The sequence below is a fragment of the Bradysia coprophila genome, unplaced genomic scaffold (assembly GCF_014529535.1).
Source record: "Bradysia coprophila strain Holo2 unplaced genomic scaffold, BU_Bcop_v1 contig_297, whole genome shotgun sequence".
Taxonomy (NCBI): Eukaryota; Metazoa; Arthropoda; class Insecta; order Diptera; family Sciaridae; genus Bradysia; species Bradysia coprophila.
In genome coordinates this window covers 1,736,155-1,762,782 of record NW_023503555.1, presented here as the reverse complement: position 1 = coordinate 1,762,782, position 26,628 = coordinate 1,736,155, and the positions used below count along the sequence as shown (strand labels likewise).

Genomic DNA, 26,628 nt, shown 5'->3' with positions numbered 1-26,628 from the left:
ATTTTTCTCCCCTGGACAAATTTGCATACCAACTATGTTTATAGGCTAAGAGGGCACAGAAAGGTTAATAAAAAAATACGAATCTCGTCACAATTCGCATAAAATTTAGAACCAAGCTATGCATCTCGCGCAAAACGTGCATCATTATTGTACATGACGTTGTTCGTTGTTGTGTCATTGACCGGACCATCGTACCGTCTGGTTCAGTCTCTTACGGACATAAAATTTGCATAAACCAAGCAATGAATATGTCCACTCCATCAAATACATCTAGCTCATTAAAAATGTAGATTTTTTTTGCTTTTTAAATTAAAATGCAAATTTTGATTAGCAATTTGAAATTTTAATTTTTGTTTTATCAAATTGCTTTCAGAATTGCACAATTTTCTCATTTCCATAATGTCTGAATATTTCGATTAAAGTTCGTTAGCAACGCCAGATAAAAATAAGAAGAAAAACATTGGGTGGAAAAAACACATTGAAATGAATGTTTTCATACCTTTAACCGCCCAAAGTCGCACTTAAAACGCAAATTAAGCAATTAAAGTAAATCGTAAAATTGTAGACGACAGCTTTCATAAGCCGGCAGTAAAGTGTCATCTTATAAAACATGAACCCTTATCGAATTTGTTTGTGATTGATTTATAATGAAATGGGTTGGTTAATCGGAAAACTCTCAATTGGTGCAACATTCACATCTCTTTAACACGTTCCGTTATCATACAGCTTAAAGCAAGACATGCTCCCAAACGTAATTTATTGCCGGACCAAGGCAATTAATTACGACAAGTTTTCGACATTATTACTGTCACGTGATACATACAAGCTCATAAAAATGGATATTAAACGAAAAATGTTAAATCACCGGTAATATAGCCACTGGGGCAGACTTTTCGGCGTGTTCAGCTAGAGCATCGTTAGACGATATCGTATTATGGTGGAGAATAGAGGAATTTTATTTGAAAGATAAATGACGACCGAAGATTAATTGCCAATGTGTGAAAGTTCCGGATTTAGTTGAGTTCTAAATGAACTCTATGTGAAAATTATAGATTTCTACGGATGGTAAAGCAAAGGAAATTTATGATGAGCATATTCCGTAAAGTTGGGACTTTAAGTGTTCCGCCTGCTTCCGCTGTAGATAATTTTCTTTGAAAGATAAATGAAGACCGAAAAGTAATTTGTATTCGAATGAGTCTTTATTTCGGAAAGAAGCCGTTGTATTTTTAGCAGATAGATAAGAAATCTTTTACTTCATTAGTTTTACTGAACGTTTTGCAGATGACAATAAAACCGACGCACTCCGAGCATGAGTTGTACTTTAAATAGAGCACTGAGAATCGTCAATGTATCAAACCACGACACAGTAAAGTTAACCAGGCAGTAGCGCTGATTTGACTAGGGACCTGAATAATCTAGTAGTTTGAGAACAAAATTTTCCGAATTTTTCGTTTCGAAAATGAACCGCTCCTGCCTGGTTTATTTTACTCTGCTGTGATCAAACACATTTTTTGTACTTTATTTGACAGCTGTCATTTTAAGCACTTTTGCTTGAAGTGCGTCGATAAAAATCAAATTTTACTTCTGTCGCCGCTGTCGTAGTGTTCTAAACTTGAACAAACGCATGTGAATTACCAATATAATTGTCGAATCTATTACTTCAGTTGACTTTAGAGCTAAAGATAAAAGGTCTGTTACTTTATTAGTTTTAACATCCGTTTTGTCATATAAGCTGACTCTGGTGTTACTGATAGTTCCGAAAGGTTAACTTATTAAAACCTGAATTAGCAATGATACATACAATCGACGTCGACACAAGATTCGGAGTATTCTAAATTCAGTTAACAAAGTCCTACCGTTTATTTTTCAAATAAGTTAAATTATTGAACTGCAGCATAAGAAACACATAAAGAAACCTAGGAAATTCCAGCTCAACCGATTTACAAATTTTTGTCGGAAAATTCTTAAATTAAATGTGTGGTGTCGGCTTATAACAATCTCTTGCAAAATGACCATCGATTCCACAATTGTAGCATTTTGGTCGGGTATATTCGTTTCTTGAAATTTTCCTTCCATCGTTTGATTCGACTTATTTCCGTTATCGTCATTTTCAGTCCAAGCTTCGGTAACTGGATCGGGTGCATTTTCCTTTATCACTTTCCACAATCCGTCTCTTATTAGCAAAAGCTCCTATTTGAATTTCCATGTTGGATAATTCATTGAGTTCAATTTCGCAACAGTAATCTTCGCCCGAGTAAAAGTAAAAGTCTCAAAGGTTCGAAAAGAGACGTCTCACGTCTCACAATACTAAGGAGACCTTTTATTTTTACTTGGGCGTGGATATCATAATTCTCGTAAATCTTTTTCGTTTTAATTTCTTTCATTTCCCTTTTTCTTTTTCGATCAAATGCTCAAACGCATTTATTCTTTATTCTGGATCTCCTGCTGGGTGCCCATAACCTGTTAGCGGAGTGCGTATTTCGAGATTCAGGAAAATATCTCAATACAATAAAACACGTATTTATTGATCAGTAGATTTCCACAGAATGAATTAGACAAGAACAAGAAAGCGGTTGCTTTTGCTTTAGACAAATTAAATAAATTTCATTGAATAGTCGATTTCCAACAAATAACTTTTCCTTGTACTTTCATAAATGACTATTATTATCTTTCTTACCTGAAATTCAACAAAATCTTCCTTTTCTCTGTTGAACTCACAAAGGTTACAACCGACAGTACGTTCTTACCATCCATACCAATTATATATAAATATATATTCCTCCACTGTGTTTTCATCCATGATATGGTTCGGATTCAGTACGTTTCGCTTGAGGTAGTAAATACAGCTAGAATGTTGGAGCTCAAACATTATGGATCTATTGCTCTGTTTTGTTCGATAACAATTGTGAGGTGAAATGTTTTCCAGAATCCTAAATTAAATTGCTTTCTTTATCGACCTATGACACCGTTGTTGTGCTACGGTTAGCAAGTAAGTTATAGGTCGCTTCATCGGTTTGTTATTTCTATAAATATACGAATACAATCCGGTCCGCATAGTAGGATTTATTTTCTGCGAAAGAAAATCCCTGCATCCCCCCCAACAAATTTATTTCGGTTTCGGAGAAGAAGAAAAATAATTCCGATAGAAAACACTTGAACCATTTAAAAACGTGAAGCTCAAGCACATTCGTGTTTCAAATCCCGCATTAAACGAACCATAATGACGGATGGATTAACTTTATCATTTTATTTATAAAACATTTTCTATAAAGTGAAAGATGAGACGAAAATCGATTGAAAATGTTTATGCTGGCGATGATGTGGATGGGTCCCCTATACAATATTTATTTACATCATACATGGATAGACTTCATATTTTCCTCATATTGTATACATCCGAAAAGGGTATTTCTTTCAATTTTCGCGTATTACACTCCAATAAAATGTTTTTTTTTTTTCATCTGGAAAGCACAATGTAATGTATACGGTACGTACGATGCTATACATCAGTAACAGCGCTTTTATTTGCAGACACTCGTTGGTTACACTTTTTCGCTTTGTTTCAAAAATGTGGGCCAAGAAAGGAATGTTTCACGTTCCATTGTAATTCATTTTGGTTGCTGTAGATATGTATATCGTCAATGTTTGTTAGCATGGGCGCTATTTACACAGCTCGGTGATAAAAGAACAAAAATTTTAATGACCGAAGGGAGCGGCAGATAACAATGTTTTTAATATGTAATGTCTTTAATGGTACTAATACAATTGATTTCTTTTATCTCTCACTTGTTGTACACGATTTCGTTGTTCTTCGACCAGTTCGAGGATGGGAAGATAGGGTTACAGTGTTTACTCTGAATCTTATGTATAAGTACCCTAACATAGCAATTGACTGTACAGTACTGGGCCTCGCCTGGACTCGGTAAACTTCACAAAAGAAGTCATTTCCAACATTTGTTCAATTGCAAAGTAAGCTATTACACTCAAAAACTTGAGGTTACGTTTTTCAGCCCAAAAGTAAAGTTCACTTTACCTCATGTTTTTGAGTAAAAGATTGATATGTTTTCATTGAGAGAACCCTGCTGTTACCGACATGTCGTTTTTAAAAGATTAATGTTACGTACCACTTCCTAAGATCCTAAAATTTCCAAAATCTTTCGTAAGATCCACAATTTTAGCCAAACTCTGAGCGATATTTGGAATGAAGGAAGTAATAGATTCGATGATTACTAGTGATGACACGATTGCCATTTCTAATATAATAACCACAGTTTCTATAGGTACCATGCCCATAAGAAGTATTATGAATTAATCAAACTAATTTGTTACTTTCTCATACACACTTACCTTTCTGCGAATATTTCCGATCAATAGTACTGTACAAAAGCTTCGTTTAAAACCTCATACGTGGTGTGTGTATCTCCAAAAAAGCTCTTCTTAGAACCGGCAATGGAACAACTGAAGTATGAGGTATATGTTTCGATGAGCCCTCTTCTTAAATCTTGAATATATATTCATGATATTCCGCTAAGATCATACTCTCATACATTATCTTTTATTATACGCTTCAATTCAAGTTTCATAACATCATCTTATAAACAATGTTGTAGTTTTTATTCTCTCCCTTATATACACGATCCACCCGGCATTGCATTTTCTTCGTATCAAAGTTAGGAACATTTTTACTGCAAACATTTTATACATTTTAAATTTGAATTTTGTTCTAGATTTTGTGTATTAAATTTAAAAAAAGAAAAGTTTTTTTTCCTCGATTTAAATGTAAATATTGTGTTGAATATGTAAGCAACATTTTCCAGTCACATTTTTATTTCCATTGTCTGGTTGACGAAAAGTTTTTCACAAAAAATAGCGTCCCAATCCACAAAAAAAATCAGCAAATGGGTCAAGTATGTTAGCTTTTCGAATGTTTGCGGTTTAAAAAACTCAATTTATTTTTTTTAAACAAGAAGAAATTGCGACAAATGCAAATGAAATCGAATTTAATTAAATCGAAACGTAACCATTCGGAAATTTTCAAATTATTTTTATGCAAACTATGAAAATTGGGAATAGTTATTTGCATCACAAGGAGCCATGGTAAAAATATCATCAGTGCAGCCCATGCCAAAAACACACATTGCACATGTTGAATTGATTTACTGAAGCTCTATGCGTCTGTCACGTATGTAAGAGATATCGGAGACAGGGCCTATTTTAAGGAAATTAAATTTCCAAAAATTCTCAAATTTTTCCATCCCTTTTCGTTATTTCATCTAAAAACACAATAAATTGCATCATAAATATTGTTTTTACTGCCTTTTTAGTTGTTTTTCATGTCTTTGAGCTTAACTGATTACTTCGGAATGAGATCTAACAGAAAACAAAATTTGGAAATTTTAAGAATTTTTGTGAAATTTGTGAAATTTTGGAAATTTTTGGAAATTAAATTCCTTAAAATAGGCCCTGTCTCCGATATCTCTTACATACGTGACAGACGCATAGAGCTTCAGTAAATCAATTCAACATGTGCAATGTGTGTTTTTGGCGTATGAGTGTCACTCGTATTTTATTCGCAATTGTTTGAACATTAATATTCTAACTATCGATTTAAAGCCCTTAACTTCTAGTCGGGCTAAAAACTTCGTTTGTCAAAATAAAATGATCAAATAAGGACGAAGAACATACCTATTACGAATATTATCTGTAATCTTAGCTTCGCGAACTCAACAGATCAAAATTACATGCAATTAAAACAGAAACAGTGGGGGTCGGAAAAATTATTGACATTACCAGGGTCGGACTGGATACCAAAGGCAAGAGCCCCAACATTATACCAGTATAGGAATTTTAACTAAAATTACTTATCTTCGTGAACGATTGATTTTAGAGAATTAGCTCGAGCGGAATAAGGTCATCATGTCAAAGTCAAGTCAATCAGTCAAAGGTACAACTTCACACGCTGTACGAAACTCGAGAAAACTGTGGAAAGTTGTTCATCCCTGGTCATGAAATATGTGAAAGTACTTTCCAATCTGTGGTCTTCACTATAGAAGTGAAAATTATAATTTTTGTCGTTCACTGAAAAAAAGAGTTTAAATTCTTACCTGTAGCAGGAAACTTTGTCTCCAGCAAATTTAGAAGAGCAGTATTTTTTTGTATGAGTCGCTACAGCTGTGGCAGCTATTCTAGATTATCTGGAGACAAAGATACCTGCTACAGGTAAGTTTTTCAACTTTTTTTTTGTAATGTTGATGTAACTTCACAGAAGTTATTGTCGATTAATGTCTAATAATAACTAATTATAACTCAAAATGCTTGTGAAGTACAAGATTTCGTTTCAAATCTGTTAAGATTCTTAGATCAAACGAAGTAGTAGAATCGACATTTATAATACTGATTGCCGCTTTTGTAAAAGGTTGAAGCATTTCTATAATCTTTTACGTCACTAACGACAAAAAAAAGTTTTCAATAACAGAAAACTTGTTTGAAATAATGCTACAATTTCTGCATTGTTAATAAATTGATTGAACAACTTAGCTGATTCTATGTGAAATTATTGACTGCCCCCAAAAGATTCTTATCGTCTTTAAACTGCTTAGAGAAGAATGAAGGAAAAGTGACGAAAACTTGAATGAGCAATAAGAAAATTCGAAAACTTTCGTTCCATAGTACAATAAAGAAATAATTTTCGATTAAAACACAACAATGAAGCGTCTGCAAACAATTTGAAACTTTGCCTGGCATCGCTTCGACACCACATTGAAATATAAATTGCTGCTTTTCGCATTGCTTAGCAAAATTATAAATGAAACAATAAATCTTTAATGGAAATTCATGGAATGTTATGTCGACGAGAAAGGGTTTTCCTGTTACAATATAACGCTATATTACTTATGTCAGAGAGGGTACTCTCCAAATCTTTCACTCAATTTATTTTTCCTGCAATCGTCTGATATTTCCTTGTCATTCTTTTCATCTTAAGAAAACTTCTGCTATAATCCAAACGATATTCCAAACGAACGAATATTAAACAAATCTCCTGCTTTTAGTAGTAAAACAATTCTTATTTCCAAACGCAAAGATGTTCTTCGCCTTCGCTTTTTATTAAGTGTTCCGAGAAGAAGGTAGACAATAAAATATTGCTACTTCATTTGAAACGATTTTTCTTCGATTTATTAATAACAGACATTGCAGCCGTGTTCGACCTCCGACATTATTATTCATTCATGGACCGTTTCATGTAAAATATTCGTAATTCATTAACTCCGAAATGAAAGGTAAAATGGTTTCATATCAATCCATATACTTCTGAAAAACACCTTTCCAGTTGTGGTAACTTGGCGTTTTTACCTCAAACTGTCTGCACGTATCCAGTAAAACATTTTTAAAATCGGTATGCCCAGCGGGTTCACGGAACATGCTGTTTTTGCAATAGAGATGAGCGGGTTACCCGAAGTTTTTAAGAAGCCCGACCCGACCCAATTCCCTTTTAAGTGCTTTTGGGTTGTTGGGTTTGAAAATGTTCATTCGGTTGGTTTCAGGTTTCCAGTTAGTCGGGTCGGGTTTTCGGTGGAATTTTACATAAAAGTTTTTAGATGGAACTCCAATAACGTCTTTCAACAGATAAATATAGTTTTAACCGATAAACACATGCGACAATCACATTGTATTTATCACTTGTCGATTTTTCAAAATTTAATTCGGGTTCGGGTCGGGTCGGGTTTCGAAAATCGTACACCCACTCATCTCTACTTTACATGTCTATGATACAGTGCTTACGTGTAGGTAGGATAAGGAGTATATTTCTCGCAATGTTACGTGCTTGCATACACAATATTCTGTTCACGTCTTACTTTCTATGTGGCTTTACCAGTAAAACCACAAAACACACAATTTAAGATTACGTTATTCTACAGTCTCTAATCTTTTGTTTTAATTCAAAATTCCGAAATCAAAAGCTCCTTGAAGTCAGCTTGCTGGAGCTGACAAAAACGTTTTTCGGTCTGCTTACACATCTCAGTGATATAAATACATTATCCAGAAGCATTGTTGTTGAAGTGGATACTTACATAGTTTTATTTGTTACGTAACACAACATGATGCGAGAAAGTTGTCGTATACGTTTTCTACAATGTACTTACCGGAAACAGATGAAGACAAAAAAGATCTGCAATTTATTTCGAATTTACACAAATTTATAAAGTTGTTCTCCAGTACATACGTTGTTCTGTCGTATGCCTGTCACAAAATGAGTTGTCGAACATTTTTCGAAACAACCGTACGGATGGGAACATTGAAATATCTCTAACGATTTAGATAACGAACGACGTAGCTTTACATTTCACATTTTACCGGAAAAGTTTTCTCATTTATTTCAGTTTTCGGTAGCGGTGTAATGGTCGACAATCGCACAGTTTTTTTTCTTCTGTCAGCGCATATGATGTATAATCACACTATTTTCGTTGATAAAACATTAGCTATGATTAAACGTACATGTACATATGTATATGACGAAAATAACGTTTGTTTGGCTAATTCCAATTTAATGGAACGCTTCCAATTTGTCAATTTCTGAAAATTGTGTCGAAGCGGACAGCATCGTGTAATTATGAAAGCAAGAAAAACTTGTCTAGTTTTTGTTGCATAGGGTAAAACTACCAAATACGAACCCTTGTGATCAACGATATCTCTATTCAATAGAGTCTATTGTCTTTTCTTTCGTTCGAACGAACAATAGAGGGATCGTATTACAGATAAAGCTCGTATTTTGTAGTCTTACCCTATGTTGAACACTCAAATATGAATGATAGAATGAGTGGCCGAGCGAACTATATACCACATTAACCATTTGTGTAATATCTCTAAAAACCTTATCACTAAGCTCGTCATGTTGCTCTTTCGCTTTACTGATTCGAAAAGAAAATTAAAGCAGAAAAAGGCACTGAAGTTCACATACATAAAGTTTCATAGTTTCTCGTCTTCGTTGGAAACTTTTTTTTTTCAATAATAAACTCTGATCGGAAAACTTTTTAATTAACTCCGAACCCGGCATTTCTTTTACAGGCAATCCACGCAACAAATGTGCCCTGAAACCCGGTCATTCGCTGATGGACTGGATCCGATTAGGTAGCTCTGGTTGTGATTTAGCTGGAACTGGCGGTGTAGTTTCGGCTGTTAGTCATAAGGAATTGGCGAAAAATTGTAAATGTGATGACGCTTGGCTGGCCATTCGAGGGAAAGTGTACAATGTTACGCGGTACATGGACTTTCATCCTGGAGGTAAATGTTTGCTCGTTATTTTTTGGGGGTGTTCGCATTGTTTTATCAACCTGCAACAACAATTATATGCATGACTTATTTGAGTATAATTTCGTGTAACATCAAGATATCAACACCTCAGTGTCTGAGGAAATTGTCAGGAAGTTGACTAACAAGTTCTTATAACAAGCCGTGTTTATTTGGTTCCCTCGGTTCCCTATATTATACACGAACAGAAGGCAAAAATGGAGGTAAAAAGTACGATAAAAACGTAACAAAATTTAACAAAGGAATGTTACAGGCTTATGGTCTACCCTCCCTCTCGTTTTAATTTTATTTTCCTATCGTCAGCCAGATACAACGACATAAAATGTGTTCGCTATGTCTATGAACATAGCTCGCTTTTTGTGTTGAAAAATCGCAAAATATTTGAAAGTTTAAAAATTTTCGTGTTTTCGTACGTGAACAACTGGAGTCATTGCTAATCGCATTAAAGTTTCGCAAAAGTTTTCAAATTGTTTTGACTCAAACGGTTTTGGTGCTGGTGCATACCATCGTTTCGAATTTTCAGAAATTTTCATACGGGGCTGGTTTTTCTACTACATGAAAAACTGGGAAAGTCAATTTGCCGATAATTTATTGAAAATTGGACCAACAATTGAGATTTGGTATATCATCAAGTGTATTGATGAGGTGATTCCTTAGTCTCCATCTCTTCAATCTGACGCTGACATTTTTATTTTAATTGAAGTAATTTTTATCTTCGATTCAACATCGTCATTTGGTAAAATTGATGGTATTTAGTAGTCTAATGGTAGCGATTTGAAATTGTACACGATTGATTCGGGAGCTACTTCTTTTTACATCTATTGGTGACCACTCAAACACGTTATTTGAGTTCAGACTACATTTTCTGTTGTGATTTCGACCTAGAGTGTTTTCCGAAAAATGGGTCCGAACTCGATCTAGAGTATGTACAGAGAATGTGAATATTGGACAAGCGCACACTCCGACACAAGATAACAACACTTCGGCAGGGACTAGGACAATTTTTGTAATTTTTTTAAAGAAAATTTAGAAAAGTCGGAAGTATTTGAAAAACATTGTGAACATTAGGAAAACGTTTTGCCAAAGATAGTCCCTGCTTCGCACCCGTTTTAAAAATTTCGAAATTGCAAAAAATTAATGGACGCGAGATTCCTTAATAATCTATTGTATCATAACGACAAAATTGACGTAATTGCTGTTGAAACTCATAAGTGGGTAAAGCAAAAGCTTCATTTATAGCTAAATCGAGTCAAGAATGTAAATTTTAGCATCTCTGTTTCTCTGTCGAATGAAGACATTTCAAACATTTCAATATCAATAGCAAAAGTCGAGGCCAAAAGAATCTTATAAACATTTGCTATAGGTTTCGCAATGTAATCATTAAATCTGCTACTTCTCTTGTTAAGACTTTCGCCCAGTGATTTTGAATCATGCTCTTACTTCAATAAATTTAACACAAATTTTGCTATATGATAGAACACCACGGTTGGTTTGAAACGAGATTAAATAGGGACCGCCGACCACCAATAATTTTTTTTCATATTTATAATGAGTGATGGACAAGAACATCACACAGGAAAAAATTAGCCCGAACCCCTGAGCCGTTTCTGAGAACCAGTGGATGCGCTACCACAAGCAGACAGACACAGCCTGATCACAAATTTTAATGGGGATCGGTAGAGGGAAAAATTCTAAGATATACTGTGTAAAAAATATTTCCTTCGATCATCTGCTCTCGGAGCAATAACTGTTGAAAGTCAAAATTTCACCATTTTCGAAGAGTGATATATCCTTGACAAAGTGACCGAACCAGCCAGTTTAGATTGATTTTAGACGCGGTTAATAAGCTCTTTCAAATGGCGAAAAAAAAATTTGAAAATGTTCTTTAAGTTACATTTTCAGAGAAGTTAATTTTTCCGCTACCTTCGGTGAAATTTGGCCACTTCTGTACCGTTCTGGTAGCCTTATTACACTTTTATTTGCCCATAATATTATAGCCTGAGGAATAAGCTTTTCAACGATACCAAACATGCCATACTTGATCCACAACAAGTACTGTTGATGATTCAGTTTTCAATCGAAGTCAGTCGTCTACTCGAAAATCTGGAGTCCTCGAAAACGAAATTATTAAATTTCAAGATTTTTTTGAAAAGTAGTGGATAATTGAGTAAAAGACATTCAATTGTAATATTATCTTGAAATTTAATAATTTCGTTTTCGAGGACTCCGGATTTTCGAGTAGACTGACTTCGATTGAAAACTGAATCATCATCAGTACTTGTTGTGGATCAAGTATGGCATGTTTGGTATCGTTGAAAAGCTTATTCCTCAGGCTACAATATTACGGGCAAATAAGTTTGAAATAAGGCTACCAGAAAGGTACAGAAGTGGCCAAATTTCACCGAGGGTAGCGGAAAAATTAACTTCTCTGAAAATGTACCATAAAAGGACTTTTTCAAATTTTTTTTTCGTCATTCGAAAGAGCTTACTAACCGCGTCTAGAATCAATCTTAACTGGCTGGCGCGGAAACTTTGTCAAAGATATACTCTTCGAGATACTCTTCGAAAATGGTGAAATTTTGACTTTCAACAGTTATTGCTCCGAGAGCAGATGATCGAAGGAAATATTTTTTACACAGTATATCTTAGAATTTTTCCCTCTACCGATCCCCATTAAAATTTGTGATCAGGCTGTGTCTGTCTGCTTGTGGTAGCGCATCCACTGGTTCTCAGAAACGGCTCAGGGGTTCGGGCTAATTTTTTCCTGTGTGATATTCTTGTCCATCACTCATTATAAATATGAAAAAAAAATTATTGGTGGTCGGCGGTCCCTATTTAATCTCGTTTCAAACCAACCGTGACACCGGTCCAGAGATCGACTCCTATTTTTGTCGTTATTGTGAATAACAGATGATGTTGTAATTTCTAACTTGTTTGCTTGTTTTTTCGTTCATATGCTATATTTTCAAATGGTTGTAGCCCAACAAAAAAAATAGCACAACATGTATAGGAGATCTATTTGTTCTTGATTAACAAATAAACGAACTAAAAAAAAATTAATCACATACGAAGAAGTCAGTTAGATTTTTGGTCCCAAGGGTAATTTTTAAATGGGTGCCATCGCTCCATGTATTTGTAAATTTGGAAGGCGCCGAACACGGTGGGGCTGAACGAATTTTAAATAAACATGTCGACTTCCATATCGGTTCTTTTCATATCTGAGTTAGGGGAGACATGTACTATACAACGGCACATGCTGCAGGCGCAACCACTGAGCCGTTTCTGAGAACTAGGAATATCGTCGCCTGGCCCAGTGGAAGTTGCTGGACCAGTGTTTGAAACTGTAATTGGTAGAGGGACAAATTCTAAGAACAACCATGTAAAAATTATTGCTCTCGGTCATTTGGTCGCAGAGCAATAGAAGCTGAAAGTCGAAAATTCCACCTCTTCAAGGGGTGATGCCTCCTCGACGAAGTTCTCGATCCAGCACTTTAATAGCGTTTCTAGACAAGGTTAATGTGCTCTTTCGAATGGTAATATTTTTTTTTTGAAAGTGGTCTCTTTTGGAACATTTTCAGAAAAGTCACTTTTTTGCTACCCTCGGTGAACTTTGGCTGCTTCCATATCTTGCCGGTTGGAATATTTCAACACAATATACCTTGTAAAAGTTAGCATGAAGTCTAAGCTTTCCAATGATACAAAATATGTCATGTATGATTCTCAGCAAGAACTGTTTATGATAAAGATTTTGCAACGAGGTCGGGCTACTAGCAAATTTAGGGTCATTGAAAACGAAATTTCTATTTTTATGTTTATTATGGCAAAATAAGCAGATATTAAACAATGGATAACTCACGTTAGTCGATGAGACATAACTCAAAGACATTAATTTGTAATATTTGTAAATTTCGTTTTCAATGACCCTAAATTTGCTAGTACCCCGACCTCGTTGCAAAATCTTTATCATAAACAGTTCTTGCTGAGAATCATACATGACATATTTTGTATCATTGGAAAGCTTAGACTTCAAGCTAACTTTATCAATGTGTTTCGTGTTTAAATTTGTCAACCGGCAAGGTATGGAAGTAACCAACTCAGATATGAAAAGAACCGATATGGAAGTCGACATGTTTATTTAAAATTCGTTCAGCCTCACCGTGCGAACATACAAATTGATTTTAAAACGAGCCGTCAGAACAATCGGAGCGTTTGCTGCATGAAATATGTACATCTTAGAAATTGCACGAATTGCACATAGCGCAATTACGAAGCCCCGTACGACGTTCCTTTCAAATGTAACTTAAATTTGAAATTGACCTAACATTTTAATTTATTAAGTATAAATACACGTAGGTCGTAGTAGTAGTAGCGGCCTTAGTCCAAGGACCCAAATTTAAAATTTTGTCAACAACATTCTATTCGGCCTTCAATTACATTACAATTATAACAAAAATTAGGAAAATCGGATGAAATTTACTCGAGTTATATGCAAAATACTCTTAGGGACGAGTAGCGGCCCTAGTCCAAAGACCCAAATTTCAAATTTTTTTCTACAACATTCCATTCGGTGTTCAAAGGAATCAAAAATTAGGAAAATCGGATCAAATTTACTTAAGTTATATGCAAAATACACTTAGGATTGAGGAGCACCCTTAGTCTTCGGACCCAAATTTGAAACGTTTTTCTCACCGCATTATACTCGGTATTCAATTACCTTCCATATAAGTCAAACCCTAGCAAAATTGGAAGAGATTTGCTCGATTTATATGCAAAATATACTTAGGGCTGTTGAGCAGCCTCAGGCTAAAAGGACCCAAATTTGAAACGTTTTTCGACAGTTTATTCGGGCTTCCCTTACCTTCCAAATGAAACAAAAATTTGGAAAAACGGATGAGATTTACTCGAATTATATGCAAAATACACTTAGAGCCGAGTATCCTTTCACTTCTAGGACCATAACTCACCCGAATTTAATAAACTTTTTTTTTTCCGGATCGGTATCGTACCTATCTTTTGCCGTTTCATTTACATTTCCATCGTTTATTTTGCCTTAAATATTTCCAAAAGACCTTAAAAAACTTAGGACTAACTCACGAAGGGACGACCCGAATATGCTCATCTTCGAACTTAGCCTCACTATTTCGACTGCCTTACAGAGAAAAAAAAACTTGGATTCGATTTACTCAAGATTTCGACGTGACAGATAGACAAAATTTGTATTGCGGATTCGTCTTCTATGAACATAGGCGAACATGTTGCCCTTACCGTCTGCTTCGAATTCCATCAATTACACACGGCATCGTAATCCTATAAGTCCCTTAGTACTTCGTACGGGGCTAGAAACGTTTCATGTAGTCTTGGGCGCCAAATTACTTTACTATTTTTTACCCATAGGAAATATGATTTTTAGTGACAAGTACCCACACCCACCGACAGTTTATAGTTGTGTAAATAACCATAAGTTCTTTGGTTGTCTTGCTGATTAATCATTTGAGTTTCGATTTGTAAAATTATGAAAACTTTATAATTGGTGGCATACTTTATGAACGGACGTTTGTATTAGCGCAACATAACTCTATACCTCCACACCCTGTCACGGTACTCTGTGCGTGACATATTTTGTTGAACGAAACCTAACTGTGAGAGATTCCATGAAATTGATTAAGTGAAAAAAATCACCTTTTTCGCCTCCTTCTAATGTAATGGAATTAAAACTTTTGCGTCAAATATAACTTCAAGGCTCGTCTATCTCATGAAATTTAAGCTTTGTTATTTCATCGTCTACAAACTCATTCCATGCCATTCCGGTTAATGGTTGTGTATAAATAAGTCATTACGCAACCATAACACTGAATACTGTTAAAACCTTTTCCAACTTGATATCACTGAGAGAGTATACACGAAACTGTACACATCACATCTCGCCGCGTAAGAGAAGTATATTTTCCTTTTATTTGTAATTATACAATACCAATCTCAAGAGGTAAGATTTGCATAAGTGCGGAGAATATGTATGTATGGCAGTCAAAGCTATTGCCATAATACCTATCAAGTATGCATAACAGTGTGGGCGAAAACTACCATATATTTACATCCTGCCATGTTGTCGCCAAAAAAATATTATTTTCCTCGTAGAAAATCAGAGCATCAACCCACTCGCGTTTTGAGGCAATGAAATTGCTTGTGTAAATGGAACTGCCTTTGTTTCAGCGTCTTGTAGTGAAAGCAAATTATATCAAGTTAATTTGTGTCTTGATGGAAAGTTTTAATTTTTTTTCTGAGCTTAATAGCATGCTCGTTGATCAGTGTACAAATCCTTTAATTAAAAAGTAGATGAAGATAAAGGAAACACTCTCCGGCTACTGTTACTCAACAAAGTGTAAAGCGAAAAGACTAATGATGCCTTGACTAATGCATCTTTTCTAGTCATTTTCAGAGTTCGTACATTATGTCCCGGAGATTTTTTAATACTTCGAAGTATAAATAATTACGAAAATTGAAAGCACATTGTATGCCCTTTGCTCTGTTGTGTTCTTCCGTTTTTTTTTTCTTATGTGCACTTGTGCAGTTTCGGTTTCAAAGAGACTTCGTTCGTTGCAAAGACAATAAGTTCTGTTCGTTTGGCTTTTGTGAACTCTGAGTAACTCTTGTAACAAAATTGGGTCAATGAATTCTCTGTTGCATGCAAATAATAATTGATAAAAAACAGAATGATTCAGAATCTGTCGCGTTGCAACCATACTTAGTTTTCGTTCTACAATTGACCGGAAATAAAAATCTAGTACTTCATATGTTTCAACATTCATCTTGCTATAAATACAACACTAGCAAGAGGTCATCATTTATTATTTCTATCATCTTTTTCTATAACGGATGTGTTTATAAACAGTAAAGAAATTCAAAGGCGGAAAATCGGAAGCTTCTCTATCTGGAGATTACATTTTGGATTTTTATCTATTGAAGTTTAGCTGCCCCACATCTCTAAGGTGAGAGAGTAAGAGACACTTTAGAGTAGAGAATAATCAGTCCTTCTTTGTATTCATTTTTAGTTTAACAAGTGACAGCTTTGTAGTCCGAGCTGATCGCGGTATAACATATTTGAACATTTTTACAGGCTAAATTCATTTTCCAACTTGTTGTTCGTACTTGGGACGCTTGTTAGTGTTTCTTTTTCGGAATACTTCAGTAAGGAAAATTTTAAATAATTTAATTAACAACAAACAATGGAGCTGAGATAACTGACTGTTAGTTTGAAACAAATGTTTAGTGGTTCCAGGAATATTCAATGCCAATTGGAATTGAATTCCAAGAATTCCAAATTCATTTTTTTTTCAGTTATTCCGATTATTTTCATAAAAGCTCCTCGACAAATCCGAGTTCATGCAATTATGGACACAAATTTACTCCACTTTATATCGACTCTTTCAAACCAAACGTGCCACAAAATATTACATTTCTTTCTTTGCTCTGAATTACCTATATGTACATTGTACAATGCATTGCGTAGCATAACTAGAGTTAAACACCTCTACACAGACAGCAAGCATATCACAGCTATAATTGCTTTCGAATCTGCTCCGTCTTTTTATTGAGTTATTCTCAACCGATTCAATCAAAATCTATTACTTCAATAATAATAAAAGTCATTTACTATATGCTTGAAGCTAGTGGTATCACTCGCACCCAATTCAAAGTATTGGAGTAAGCACAGTGCATCGCTTTAATTTGTGGTTTCCGTCGTTAACAGTGGCGAATATCAGCGCTGATAAATTGTATCCGTCAAAAACAGCAAAATAAATTAGCCTCGAGGCATAGATCTGTTCCCAGCTGCTGACGCCGACGAGAATGTAATTAATGCAATTAAAGTCGTTTCTCATTGCCATCATAAACTTCTCAACCCAAAACTAATTCGTCGATAAAAAATTCAAGAAAATTCGGCAGAACAATTAAATTGTAAACCTGAATTTTCCACGTCATTTCGTTGTCGTTCCCCACTAATTGTAACACTAATATTTTCTCATTCATTAAATTGTATACCTGCAATTTCTGATTGAAGTCTCAGTTGCCTCAATCTATATTCCATATACGAATAAACAATAATATAACCGAGCTTTTAAATGCCAAATAAAAACCATTTCCATAATATTTTACAACCAGCAGAAAACGGTGTATGTGTACACAGTTAAGCGAACAGCACCGAAATATACAGCGTAAATAATTGATTTTATTAGAACATTCAGGAAAAGCGTGTACTCTCTGCGAATCACTTTAACAACGAGCACGTGTATTAGGTTAAATTATTTATTAAAAGCATTTTGAAAAAAATATGACGAAACCGTCGAGTTTACGTTCTGTATATGAAAAAGTGGGAAATAAATTTCAGTTGCATGTTAAATAGCATATATCCCATCAACTCTATCTCGTCTATTATCGTGCACTGGGTGGAAATACTAAAAGCGCAATATAATTGAATTATCTTTCTCGCTTATGAAATTTTCAATTTCGAACGACTGAATGATGAACGAGAGTTTGTAATATTAAGAAAGTTTATTGTTTGCTCACAGATTAGTTTCGAGCACAACGAAAACTTAATCAGCTGCGTAGTCTTTGTTTTTAATTACTCATCACCCTCCATTTTTAGCTGATTTATATTTAAATTAAACGTTTGATCAATGGACTGGGTATGAAGTGGATTATCTATATTAGACAGGCGAGATTATATTTTACCAATTCCGTTGTTATTCTCAACAACCTGTTCAAGATAATTTAAATCTTTACCATTATTGCGAGTAAACAATAAGACACCCATCCTAATATTATGTATGAGGGTGACACTCAAATTGACAATTGTGTAGAACTTTCTTAATTTCTCATCATTTCCCATCATTGAAATTCGCTGGATTCTGAGTGAAAATTACCGCAATCCTTTACAGAACAGTCTTCAACTGAGCTTAAATTCTCAATAATAAGCCCTTGCCTTGAAACATTTTTACTGGGAAGTCTTTATTGTTGAGCAATACCCAATACCTTAACATCAAATCGAAAAAATTTGATAAAATTATTCCAAAGATACTGAGAAAAAAGAGTGGTATTTGGCGGTGAGTGTTCGGGAATATTAATTTCCACGAAATGTGAAAGATATCAATCATACCAATCTGGGAAAGAGTTTATGAAAAACAGTTCAATATATCCAAAGATATTGTCCTCGAAGTGAGACCAGTAGGGCAACTCGGTCGTAAACAGGAAGGTAGTCGAAAATCTGTTAAAAAATGAATTTTTTTAAAGCTTGTAACTGAGCTTAGCAACTAATAAGTGAAGAAAACTCATTTTTTTACAAAAATTCATTTTTCAACAGTTTTTTGACTACCGCCGATTTGTTCTCACTTCGATGACCATAATTGGCCGATTTTTATATTTCTGTATACATTCAGCCGATTTTCATAAACCTTTTACCCCTTCCACAGTTCGTAGGAATTAATGTTCTCTAACACGTACCGCCGAAGATACTCGAAAAACCGTTACCGAGCCTCAAAAATTACATTTTTTCTCAGTATCTTCTTAACAACTTTACCAAATTTTTTGCGTTTGCATTCAAAGTTACTCAACAATAAGGTCTTCCTAATAAAATTCTTTCGGAACCTATCAAAGACTGTAATAAAGTGTGGTAATTTTCACTCATAATACAACAATTTTCAATGGACTGGGAACAAATCGAAAATATTTATTTGTTTACCGAGGGAATAGAGTAGGAATAGGAAATTTCATGTTTTTTTCACGGACAAAATATTTATTTCGATGTGAAACTCAGATATTTTCACAAAATTGTCAAATTGAACACCCTAATATACCATGGCTGTATGTTCAATCTCACCATGATGAGATACTCTTATAACAAATTCAATTATAAAGTACAAATAAACCTCCATTCAACTCGTTACTTACTCGGTGCTGCTATGTGTATATATGTAATGCTAGCAACATGCCATCTCGGATTGAACATTATTTGCTTAGCAAGCATTACGTAATTTCAATTTCCATTTTCTACTTTACTTTATAATTGGAAATTCAAACAACTAAACTCTCATTTAAATAACATTTTCAAACCGACAGGTACTGACGAACTGATGAAAGGTGTCGGCAAAGATGCCACGAAGATTTTTGACGAAGTACATGCATGGGTAAATTACGAACAATTGCTGGGAAAGTGCTATGTGGGACCACTACGAAATATCGCAACCATATCAATTGGTGATGACAATGCATCATCAACAAACACGGATTCGTTCAAAGCACCACCGGATTCGTTCAAAGCACCACATACGGTGGCCACGAACCAATTGACACTAAAACCACCGACCAATGCAATGTCGGAGCCAATCGAAGTGATTCCACGATTCGATTGGATTCAAAAGACCACTGATTTGACTGTGATTTTTTATACCAAATCGATGTGCAATCCCGGCTTCAGCGTCGAATGTATGGGCGAATGTGAGGTGGTCGTTCGGATTTTTATTGATCGAGTTATGCATTTCTGTTCGTTTCAATTCACCCATCCGGTGGTGTGGCCATGTTCGATTAAAATGTCTAGCGAAACAGGTAACGGTCGATTGTGTGTCTGATGGATCAACGGATATTTTCACACTAACGTTTGTGCAATTAACAACAGGTAAAATTGAACTGTGCTTCACGAAAGCAGCACCTGCTCTGTGGACTAGTTTTGGTCTGTTGGATCGACGGAAAACTACCGAGCTGACAAACTGCTTTGTCGAATACGATGTCATTACAAGAGTACAAATTTCGCACGATTCTTATGCAATTATTATCAAACCCAAACAGAATATTTTACAACATTTTCCCATTGGTTATCATATCAGCGTAACGGCCAAAATTGATGGTATGTTCTCACTCTTAAGGTCTGCACTAACAGTCGAAAAAAAATTGTTTTAATTTTCACCTAGGATCGGAAACGAGTCGCAGCTATACACCAGTACCTACGTCATATCTGACTTTACCGTGCCCGAGTTCCTGCATACCATTTCTCATCAAATCCTACCCCACCGGCATTCTATCGAAGTTCCTAACAACCGGTGACCCTCTCGCAAATTCCTTTTTCCTTTCGTATCCCAAAGGCAATTTTGTGCTTCAACACCTAAGCAACTTTAATCGTTTCGGTATTCTGGCTGCTGGCAGCGGTATAACACCAATGTTAAGTTTGTTGGATTATCTTCTCAAACGAACAAGCAACAAAGTGTAAGTTTACTGGTGACCTTTTATTGTTGTGGTATGAATTACATCTAACCAGTGTTGTCGTTTTTAGTGAAGCAATAAATTTTTGTTATTTCAATAAAGTGGAGGAAAACATTTGGTGTCGTGAGAGACTGGATTTGTTAGCAGAGGGAAATGAGCGGTGAGTTGATAAAATATTTTGCTTTTTGTTCATCGTTTTCTGTCGATTATATTTCTTCAAATCTACTACTTCTTCAGTTCAAATTAGCAACTTGATTTTGAATAAAACTGCTCAACGAAACCTTTTACTTCACAAGGAATCACTAATCAGACAGAATGGTAGACTTATATCATCGTTAACGTTAACAGATGCATTTTGAGCAAATATGTTGTTCAACATTGACATTTGAAAGATACGAGAGAAATCAGTTCCTAAAATCTAAAATCACTCTGATCACTTGTCTCAATGTTTAAACAAATTTTTATAGTGTCATTTGTTTGATACACTGTCGATGTCCATGTCCATCTCTATTTAAAGTACCACTCATGCTTGAAGTGCGTTGGCTGATGGCAATATGAATCTGTTGCTCTTTACTTCCGACCTGTTATTTCCTAAAACCGTTGTCAATTTGAATAATTAATTGTATCGGCACTGAGTGGATCTTACCCTTAATACTGTGACTACTCATTAGCAATATTTGCGATATACCGTCTTTCAGTGAGAGACGCTCACGACACTTTCATTTAATTCTGATCCAGCGCATTATTTAGTTGCACGACAAGAAATAATGACATGGCAAAATAGGTTATTGTTTACCAAGCGATTGCAGACTGATCTAGGTGTAAGCCGCAATTTACTCGAGTTAGGAATTTTCTTCATCTGTTGGTGAAATAGTTATTTGTTTACCAGGGAAGAAAATGTGAAAATCCAACAAGAGCAAAGGAGCGAGTATGTGAAAACAACGTTCGAATGTGATTAACAAATAACTATTGTTATGTGTCTACGAAAAAAGGATGGAAAAAATCAACAAAGAAAATCATGAACTACTGAACTGTTACGGTAGCCACACATAGCGACGCGAAAGAGACCTAATTCAAATTTTTCTTTTGTTCTGCTGTCAAGTTTGACAGTTTAACAAAAAATAAATTTGAGTTCAGAGTGGAGAACAAATGATTCCAAATAAACATTTTCTCTTTTTTGTGTAAATTTTCACTCGAGGCGGTTGGACAATTTTGACGATTTGACAATTTTGATGCAACTGAGATATCTAAAGTTTGCGAATTTATGATGCTGAGTTCCATAAAATCTTGTTCCTAACTTGTGCCTTAGCTTGATGAACTTTCCGCTCAGTTGCTAATCTACGCTTCGCCTCGGGTTAACAAATTTCACATCTATAAACGCAAAATTTTCATTGAGGCACACGTTATGAAAGTAATAAGCACCGAGTTGCATACAACAGTTTTCTCAAGAAATCCGTCAAAAGTTTTACTTTTTGTCACTGAGTTGAGAAAAGACAATTTTCGTAACGCACACACAGGGAAAACATGTATTCATTCACCGGTGGTACTTAAATGAAATTTTTGCATTTTATTTTCCTGCAGACGTTTCCAACGTTCTATTTTTTTTTCTCTTATCCCAGACAGAATCACTTTTATAGACATCTCTTCTATGTCGTGTCGCCGGTAGCATTATTCACTTAATCCGCAATGTTCTTCTATTAAATAGAGGAAAAATTCAATTTAAATTTGTTGACTGTAGACTGAACAAATTGAACGAAGAAAAATATAAAATTTTACAAAAAAAAATAAATAAATTCTTCAACCTCCTCTCAACATGGAATAATAAAATAATTGATAAAATTCAATTTCCAGCTTAAAAATCACATACTATCTATCCGAACCATCACCGTCATGGACTGGTCGAACCGGCCACATAACTTCTGATGTAATCAAAACACTTATCGATCCATCAACGGCAAATATATCCACATTCTGTTGTGTGTGCGGACCGCAACCATTCAACGAATTGGCTTTGGAATTTTTGCAAGGTGCTGGTTTTCAATCGAGTGATTTGCATATTTTCCATGGCTAAAAACATGGTTTGCAATGGGACGGGTGCTTACACTCCAACGAAAAAATAAAAATGAAAAAAATTGTGCGGTTGGTAAAGGCAAATAAATTGTTTGTTTTTCTATTTAGATAGATATATTCGTTCGTTCGAGGGTGCTTTATGTAAATAAATTTGGAAGTTTTCAACGTAAGAAAATTTAAAGAGAAAAAGTCTATTTTCAGCTTTTTATTTAATCAAATGTACAGTTTAGATGAACGAGATATTGTATGAAGAGAATAATAAAAAAAATTGAGAAGAAGAAAATTGAAATTTGTGTTTGCATTTTGTGCTACGAAAAATACCGTCATCGTCGTCCATCCAAACGAAAAATTAATTTGAATAAAACATTTTTCATGAGGGAAATGAAATCAGCCTCGAAATTTGAATAAAGAGGAAAATGAAAATAACCGACCAGATCCAGACTTGATGTCTCAGCTAAAGGTAAATTCAATGGAGAATAAGAATGTTGTGGGATTTTAACTTTATTTCTGACTACATTATACGAGTCTGTTTTTCTTTTCTTTTTCTGACATTATTTCCTTTTGTGTGAATCGGCAGCTACGCTATCCATAAGAAATTTATTTTACCATTCCAATTTCGTGATTGAACTACTCCACAATTTTGTTTATATATTCAATTCATGTTTACTGCTCACAAACATAGAAACAAAAAAAATCAACAGCAAACACACCATTCACAGGGCCATATTAGTACAAGGGCAACGGAGACAGTCCACACTACTAGGGGAGATTAGCATGTTGGAAAAGTGATGTGTTTGATCATGTAATGAAAATAACACTTTGTTCATAAGGAATATGCATTGACATTGCCTAATCACGTCATGCACATTACGTCCGAGGTTCCAAATTTTTGCTTTAACTTCAAAAACCTTGTCATCTAAGTCCCTAAATTGATTTCTGATAAATTAATCTGGTTTTAGCCGGCCGTGATTCTAGAAAAGAGATTATCCAGTAGAGATGAGTCCGTAGAACGGCAATTATTTTCTATCATATCAAGTCTTCCGATATAAATACGCTTTGCTGCTTCGCGAATAGATGTCGTTCATGGCTTATAATTTGGTTATCGATTTTGGAAATATTTGAGAATATTTGGAAATATTTGGGAATATTTGGAAATATTTGGGAATTTTTGGGAATATTTGGGAATATTTGGAAATATTTGGGAATATTTGGGAATACTTGGGAATTTTTGGGAATATTTGGGAAGTAGAAGATTGAAGAAATGTATACGATAGAAAATACCTGCTGTAATGTCGCTGTATATTCCTAAGTCACTCGTGAACAGCTACTCTTAGCTTTCTTTTGAATTTCGACTGACCGAAATCAGCGCTATTTTTTCCGGGACTTTCTTATTATACTACCACTACATATAAGAAAGTTCCGAAAAAAATGGGGCTGATTTCGGTCAGTCGAAATTTAAAAGAATACCCTCTAAAAAAAACTTCTGATGGATGTCATTAAATGTCAGTGGCATTTAGACACGATTCATAAAGCCTGGTTGATAACAATACAAAAAAAGAAACCTCACATTTTGGCAGAATATATTCAAAAGTATCAATTTTTTGGAATTAATTCCTAAATATTCCCAAAAATTCCCAAATATTCCCAAAATTCCCAAATATTCTCAAATATTCCCAAAATTTCCAAATATTCCCAAATATTCCCAAATATTCTCAAATATTCTCAAATATTCTCAAATATTCCCAAAATTCCCAAATATTCCCAAATATTCCCAAAATCGATTCCCAAATAATAGGCCCTGGTTGAATCTGTTACTGCTTACTGTTTGAAGGCTACGAAAAATGTTTTATTCAAAATCTTTTACTTCATTTGATAAGATAGTCGGAATCATAATTTTCAGACTGGTTGATACAAAAAAATTGTTCGATTGTAGTGGTGTTGGAATGCAAAGTATATAAACACTGAAGGTAATGCAGACCCTTAGCGGATCAGAGAAATTACGGATCCAAACTTTCAAGTGAATTCATTTTCGTATGTTGTCTAACATGACGGCCCTAAATCCTTCCAATTCACCACTAAATACAACTTGACAAATTTTATATGTGTGCAACATAACGCCGCTAAATCGTTCCAACTTCACCACTAGATGCAACTTGACGCAAACGAATTCAATACGTGTGCAACATGACGGAGCTAAAATTCACCTGAAAGTTTGGATCCGTGTGTAACTGTGGATTTGCATTACCTTCAGTGTTTATATACTTTGGTTGGAATGGTGTTAGGGAATCTCGCGCAGCGTCATTCACAATAACTCACAAAGTGACATCTTCCTTATACAAAATGTTTCGAAATGTGAATTATTGTGAATGACGCGGCGCGAGATTCATAGCAACCGTTGGAATCGCACCAGATGTTTGAGAATTTTAATTCTGAAAATTTCGAAAAACTTTCGTAAAATTTCGACTTTTTCAGAATTTTCAAAAATTAAATTTCCAAAAAAACCTTACGACCAACGAGTTACTCACCTTTGCATGCCAAGGGTCGGAAGTGGACGAATAAATGACATTTACTAAAATTATTATTTTGAACCGAATTCAACCAAAGTATTATCTTGAACTTCTTTTTAAATCAACTAACCAACGTCACTTAATACAAATGTTGTTGCGGAAAAGCGACTCCTTCCGCTCGGTTTCATTCGTTTTAAGTGGTAGAACTCGTCGTATCTTTATATTTATCTCTCGGTCGGTTTCAAAAAATGCATTTCGGGTTGGACCGGGTCGGATTTCGAAATTAACCTGTTACAGACGGCAAACATAAAAGCAGTATTATTATCGGGTCTATAGATCAAGTCCGAGTAACTGAAAATCCGAACACTGACAACTGCAACGTCATCCATAGAGAACTCTAACCTCAACTCGGTGAAAAAAGTTGAAATTATTGAGATGCCGTTTAATTTTATGTTTTTTCCGGATCTACAAAAACGTTTAATTTATTATATTTCCAATGTGTAAAAGGTGAAATTATTAAAACATTTGTTTCTATTTTCAAACATGAGCAAAGTGCCTTGGCTTGGACTTGATCTATTACTTCAATCGATCAAAGTATTTTAAATTGGTTGATTTTAAATCTTTTACTTCAATTTTTTTGCGCCCAGTGTATAAGCGAAGCTCCTTCGACGGCTCTGCAGGAAGGGAGTAAACTAAAATAAATCTTTCTTTCCTTGTGTTTACCAAGCAAATTCATAACGTTGTTAAGAGTATATACACTTGATGGATGAATTTGTTCTTAACAGAGTCTCAGTTTGAAAATTGCTTACAGCATTTCATTTTGTGTGTTATCTCAATGTCTCTCGACGCATAATCACAGAATTATTCAGAGAAAAAAAAAACAAATTTCCACTTTCGTTTCCCATTCTCATGCAATTCTGCCAAACATTCCTCAGAAAATACATGTCGACACATACTAGGGTGAAGCGACCAAGCGACCACATTTCCCTTTTTATGCTTTTTATACTGATGGAAATGAACTTCATTTCACTTGTGTAGTATTTGGAAACATTGAATATATCTCCGAATGTAATGTTCCAACCAAGAAGTGTTATTTAGCTCGTTCGTCTGTTATCATTCCACCCTAAGAATTTTTTCTCTACATTTCTGTGTTGAAAAAATGGGAAGGCAAACAGCCGGAATTCAAACATTTTTCGATGAATTTTTAGCAGGTTACAACTCAATATATTCGTTGAATGTGTGGCTAGGCAGTTTCACATAACAATTTCACACTCCAAACAAATATTATTCATAAATCTTACTGGTATGGCACCGCCAAAGCACTGAAAACTTTCGCATTAAATTGTTGAAAATGACAAACGTTTTTTATATGACACGACAAGAACCACCCTTACCAAGGAAAGTTCAGTAATAAATAGAAAAAGTTCTTAGAAAAGGTAAACCAAAGATTCGACGCAGCTGTTGGTGACCGCAAAATGAACTTGAAATCAACACTAAA

At 34.9% G+C, this 26,628-nt stretch overlaps 1 protein-coding gene across 3 annotated transcripts in view; it reads left to right on the top strand.

The window, feature by feature from the left end:
• Positions 1 to 22,899, top strand: part of LOC119078736 (cytochrome b5 reductase 4) — a 58,565-nt gene extending 35,666 nt beyond the window's left edge. For all 3 annotated transcript variants that reach the window (XM_037186418.1, XM_037186420.1, XM_037186421.1), the window contains 6 exons: positions 9,064 to 9,279; positions 19,417 to 19,902; positions 19,973 to 20,200; positions 20,265 to 20,556; positions 20,624 to 20,713; positions 22,405 to 22,899. In XM_037186418.1, coding sequence (XP_037042313.1) covers positions 9,064 to 9,279; positions 19,417 to 19,902; positions 19,973 to 20,200; positions 20,265 to 20,556; positions 20,624 to 20,713; positions 22,405 to 22,624 — 1,532 coding nt within the window. In that variant the 3' untranslated portion in view covers positions 22,625 to 22,899. The remainder of the gene's footprint in view (positions 1 to 9,063; positions 9,280 to 19,416; positions 19,903 to 19,972; positions 20,201 to 20,264; positions 20,557 to 20,623; positions 20,714 to 22,404) is intronic.
• The last annotated feature ends 3,729 nt before the right edge of the window (positions 22,900 to 26,628 follow it).